The 6000-nt window shown below is 34.7% G+C and overlaps 1 protein-coding gene across 1 annotated transcript; it reads left to right on the top strand.

The window, feature by feature from the left end:
• Window positions 1–39: 39 nt before the first annotated feature.
• Window positions 40–4236, top strand: LOC109704388 (disease resistance protein RPM1-like). The gene has a single exon (XM_020225133.1). The coding sequence runs from the start codon at window positions 1312–1314 to the stop codon at window positions 4102–4104; it is 2793 nt and encodes a 930-aa protein (XP_020080722.1). The 5' UTR covers window positions 40–1311; the 3' UTR covers window positions 4105–4236.
• The last annotated feature ends 1764 nt before the right edge of the window (window positions 4237–6000 follow it).

Below are 6000 nucleotides of genomic sequence, written 5' to 3'. Positions count from 1 at the left end.
CTAACGATTACAGTTATGTCACTCCGCGGGACTAAGCTCCTCCCACCGGTTTGTAAACTGTTTAATCTTGTAGATTCCGAGGGTTGGGTCTGTCTAGGTGAACCTGAAGATCGCTCTATTCCTGATATCCCAAATGACCCACCAGCATACTATAAGTCCAATAGGTTGACTCCCCTTCCTTCCTGTCCATCTATCCCAGACCATCTTGGTAGCAGATCTTGATCTCGATAGTTGAAGAGAATTTTATTTATTGTTAAAAGCTCAACTAATTTATGCAGTTTAATGGCATTTAAATTTAGTTTGTTTGTCTATTCTATTTACCTCTTCTAACAATGTATTGGCATCATTTGCTAGATCTTTAACATGTAAATGAGTAAAAGATCTTAAGTCTTTAATAGATTACTATCTGATCAATCTTTTGGGTAACAATATCAATAGCCACTATGATTCCTTAGTTATATACTACAAGTATCATGGAGAAACGTACAGTGGATAGCATATAGAGTAGCAATTAGTTGATAGTGATTTTCTTTGAATTTAAACTTGGTAATGTACAACGAAATGACCTTTCACATCTTATTACAAATTGCAGCACAAATCGAAGAAGTTAAAATAGACCTTCTAGATTTGGGTTCGATAATAGGCAATATGAATGCCGAGGCAATAAAATTTAACATATAGAAATACGGGAGTTCATGAGTCTAAAATTAAGTTCTTATATTGCTATCCAAACAAAACTATTTGAAGAAGTACTAATAGTTTCTTGCTCAAATGACTTATAGTCCTGATATATATTATCTTAATTATGAACAAGAAGAGGGCTTCAAAACAAACTCGATATATAATTGTTAATTGTAGAATAATTTACAATCACTCTTAATATAATTCCTTCTACTCACTGACTAGCAGCAGAATCATTTACTTTCCAACTCTTTATTGATTTCATACTCCTCTAAAGGACCTTTCCACATCTTGCTCTACAAATATAAATTGAGGTCGAGCTCAGTATGATTAGTTATGCTGAATCATTTATCTCAAAATTTTCTTAAACTGTATCTCAAATAAGTTATTGCTTTTTGTTCTGACAGACTATAATACTGTTACTGGTGTTTCTTCTTTTTAACTGAGGATTCTTACAAATATTTGTTCAGTGCACTATAGAGCTATTCTGATTGAGATAATTTTCATTATGAAAATTGCCTAGACTCATAATAGCTTTAAAAAATAATCATTTTTGCTAGTGGCTCATTTGAAGAGACAAGGTAATTAGAAAAGATCATTTTTTTCAAGCTTACTTCGCAGGAAGCCCCCATGGCAGAGGCTGCAATAAGCTCATTGGTCCGGAAGATCGGTGCTACCTTAGCTAGTGAAGCAACTAAATCAGCATCATCACTATTACTAACACGGATTTCAGCAAAGAAAGAACTCATAAAGGATATATGTGAGATTAAGGACGAGCTCGAGAGCATGCAATCCTTTCTACGGATTTTAGAAAGATTAAAAGAGAAAGATGAGAACACAAAAATATTTATAAAACAAACGAGAGGCTTGGCTTTCGACATTGAGGATATCATAGATGAGTTCACTTATAAGCTGGGCGAGGAGCAAGGAGGGGTTCTACCCACAACAATTAAGAGCTGCAGAAATATCATCATTACCTGGCATCACCTTAGCAAGAGGCTTAAAGAGATCAAAATTAACCTCCAAAACATCATGGAGAGAAGGACGCGATATGATACGAAAGGAATGGAAAATGAAATAAAACCTCTAATAGCTGTTGGCAGTAGCAAGTGCTGCACAGAATCAGCACATTTTGTCGAGGATGATGATATCGTGGGTATTGATAAGTACAGGGACTTGTTGCTCGGATGGTTAAAAGATGAGGATGAGCAGCAACAGCAGCACATGATAATCTCCGTATTGGGGATGGGTGGTCTAGGGAAGACTACTCTCGTAACTCATGTGTACAATATCATCAAAGCTTCCTTTGATGCTTGTGCCTGGGTTGCTGTATCTCAGAGTTACGAGACTCATGATTTGCTTAGACAAATCTTAAACGAGTTCTGTAGGGAAGATCATGAGAAAAGAGAAGCACCTAACAACATTGATACCATGGATTACAGAAGCTTGGTTGAGACTATCCGCACTTACTTGCAGTATAAAAAGTATGTACTCATTTTGGATGATGTTTGGAGTGCTGATGTAATGAATAATATAAAAGATGCACTTCTGAATAGTAATAGCAAGAGTAGAATAGTTCTGACAACAAGGATTCGTGATGTAGCACTACTAGCTAATGAGCACCGTATGTTTGAGCTAAAGACGCTAGAGGCGGATCATTCATGGGATTTGTTTTGTAAAAATGCATTTTGGAAAAGTGCAAACAAGATTTGCCCACCGCATTTAGAACAATGTGCTAAAAGAATCTCCGAGAAGTCCGGTGGCTTGCCCCTTGCTATCGTATCTATAGGCCGTCTATTATCATTTCGAGAACAAACTGATTCTGAATGGGAGAAGGTTTACAAAGATCTTGAGTGGTATCTAACTAACAACGAATCAAAACTCCATGAAAAAGTACATGACATTTTGAAACTTAGTTTGGATGATCTTCCCCATTACCTTCAAAATTGCTTTTTATATTGTTCTAGTTTTCCTGAAGATTATCGAATTCAAAGTGACATGCTCATATGGCTTTGGGTGGCCGAAGGGTTCATTGAAGAAAGAGAAAGAACGATGGAGGAAGTGGCCGAGGACTACCTTAACGAACTTGTTCATCGCTGTCTACTACAAGTGGTAGGCAGGGATGACGTTGGTAGAGTTGAAGACTGTCGAATGCATGACATCATTCGAGTCCTCGCTCTTTCGGAGTCAAAGGAGTTAAGTTTCTGCATGGTTTACGAGCATTCAAGGACAATATTGCAGAGATCCAAAGCACGCCGCTTGTCAATCCTAAGCAATATAACTAATTACTGTACTGAAGACAAATCTCATTTGCGTTCAATACTTGTTTTCAACAATTCCATGAGCTATGATTTACTGAAGTCAGTCTTAAGATCATCAAAATTTTTACGTGTCTTGCAACTGGAAGGAGTGCTAATCGAGAAACTACCGAGTGAGATCTGTAACCTATTCAACCTGCATTATCTAGGCTTGCAAGCAACAAAAATTAAGGAGCTTCCAAGATCAATCGAGAAGCTACAAAATCTACAAATATTAGATATAGATAAAAGTGAAATAAAAAAGCTGCCAAAGGAAATAACAGAGCTTCAAAAGTTGAGACATCTACTTTTGCCCCGCAATTTGGGTAAGAACATCAAGGCACTGGTGGGAATATGGCGCTTGAAGGGCTTGCAGAGTTTGGCAAGTATTAGTGCAACTAGGAGGATTGTGCGGAATGTAGAAGCTTTGACAGAGTTGCGGACATTTTGGATAACGGGCGTAAGAACACATCATTGTGCAGACTTGTGGAATAGTATCACAAAGATGAACCATCTTAGAGAATTATTTGTTGAAAGAGAAGATGGGCAAGAATTACAGCAGTTGGACACCCTGCGCTTACCTCTAACAATTCAAAAATTATATCTGGGAGGTGAATTAGACAAAAACTCACTCCCTGAGCTTGCCACGTCCTTCGGGTCTCTAACAAACCTAACCTCATTAGCACTTTCATGGGCAAAATTGGATGAAGATACATTTCCTTACCTGCAAGCGCTGTCCGCGTTCATGTATCTTGAAATTTTTGGCGCATATGATGGCATGAAGTTGCACTTCCAAGCAACATCATTCCCGAAGCTAAAGAAATTGGCAATATTAGATGCCCCGAACCTCAGTCAGGTGGAAATAGAAAGAGGAGCAATGGCAAGCCTGAATAAGCTTCACCTACACAGTTGCCCCGAGCTAAAGGAACTGCCCCACGGTATCGAGTACCTTACCACCCTTAAGGATTTATACATTTTCTATCCAGCAGAGGAACTTGTTGAGCTGCTTCTAGGAGGAGGAGAAGGCGACCGCGGCAATGACTGGCGCACGAGGGTTCGCCACATCCCGAATTTTATTAGTTGGGTCCAACGAGGCGGCATGCTTGTCCAAAAAAGGATTCAATGATTCCATATCATGGAGGTGAGTTTGGGCGCTTTTTGCAAAGCACCGACCGAGCTTGATGCTTTCATATTTTCCGCCTCAGATCTTCTAAATAATCCGTGCTTGAGGAAAATTAAAAATGATGATCGATCTGCAGATGTTATCTTATATGTATATTTTATTTTATTTTATTTTCAATGTATATGTATTTAAAAGTGGATGCATCAAATTAGTTGGTGCATGCCTTCAGCTACTCGTATTATGTATTTGGAGAATGCTTTGTACCCTTAAAACTTTATTTATTGGCTAAAATAAAAAAACCTTCCCTTATAAATATCCATATTTTTTACTTTCTAAGATGACTAAATTTTCCTTACTTGTTAATAAAAAAATAAATTTTTTTATGCGTTTCTATCAATTTTAGGATTTGTTTGGTTCGAAGTCGGAATCGGTATCGAAATCGGAATGAGAATAAGCTGTAAACGGAATCGGAATGATTCATTATCTCATTCTGTTTGGTTCGCCACCTGTAACGGAATGGGAATGAACCATTCCCATTATCGGTATTTGGTTCAGATAGATATCAGAAATATAATCAAATTAATATGTCAATTTTATCTTTATAATATATTAATTTAAATTCAAACTAAAAATTAAATATTAAAAATTTACGTCAAAATTTTAAAATGATGTTAAAATTTTAAATATATTTTAAAAAAAAATTAAAATTTGAAATTGAACGGATAATTCAAAATAAAAAACTAAATTTTGATTTATTCAAATTCAAACTTAAAGTTATAATTTAAATTTCAATTTGAATCCATAAATTTAATTTAAATTTTAAATAAAATTTGAATAAAACTTTAGATTTAAACTAAATTTAAGTTTAAATTCAAATTCATAAATTAGATTCGAAATGTTTGATTGAATTTTAATTTTTTAATTTAAGTTTAAATTAAAATTTAAATTTATAAATATAATTTTACACTTAAACTTATGCTTTAATTAAAAAATAAATTTAAAAAAATTAAATTTAATCCGAACAAATTTATTCCGTCTGGATTCAATTTCCAACCCAGCCTCCTAGGCCGGATTGGAAAAAGGGATAATTGAGGAATTCCTATTCACCCGGGAGTCGGAATTGGACCGAAAATTCCGCATACCAAACATGCACAAACGGATTCGTCCAGTCCGATTCCGATTCAGGATGAAAAGGGGGCGAACCAAAATGCCCTCAAGGATATCTTCAGTATAAATTATAAGAAATGGACGGAATAGTAGTGACAGAACTCTGACAAGAGCGTTTAAATCCATCAACTTGAAATTTTGAAAAGATAATATATATATATATTTGAAAGCCAGTGGAGGAAGTGAAAAAAACAAGTATTTACATAGAGTTTTCTATATTTTACCCTTATTAAAAAGATTAAAAAAAAATTTGAAGAAAAAGCCTTCGTATAATGTCTGAAAGGATAAAAGCAAATTTCAGTTCTTAACTAGGTTGAGTTAATCCTAGATAAATAGGACTTGATATAACAAGATAAGAATAGAGTAAATAGAAGAGATAGTTTCACGAATATTGTTGTTTAACCTATTAGTGAGAAAATCTATTGTTAGATTTCGGTTTAAATTTGTAGTTATTTAAATTAAAGTCAAATTTATTTAAAATTAAAGTCAAATTCTACTTTAATTAGGATAAGATGAGATTTAGTTTTATTAAAACATAAATAGAGTTTAATTAAGAATTATTGGACTGTGAGTTCTAATTAGTCTCTACATTCGACACATTCATTACATATAAGATGTACGGCCAGAGGAGGGGAATTAATTAAGCTCTCAATTAAATAGTTTTTATCAAATAAGAGGGGTCGATTATATTGAAATAATGATGACCAACTTGTTAGCCAATTAATTTTAATT

The sequence above is a fragment of the Ananas comosus genome, unplaced genomic scaffold, assembly GCF_001540865.1.
Source record: "Ananas comosus cultivar F153 unplaced genomic scaffold, ASM154086v1, whole genome shotgun sequence".
NCBI lineage: Eukaryota > Viridiplantae > Streptophyta > Magnoliopsida > Poales > Bromeliaceae > Ananas > Ananas comosus.
The sequence above is the reverse complement of the archived record's forward strand: the minus strand, read 5'-3'. Positions and strand labels throughout refer to the sequence as shown.

Bases quoted from the DNA above. Each gene is read 5' to 3' on its own strand.
- LOC109704388 (XM_020225133.1), top strand. From the start codon at position 1,312: ATGGCAGAGGCTGCAATAAGCTCATTGGTCCGGAAGATCGGTGCTACC.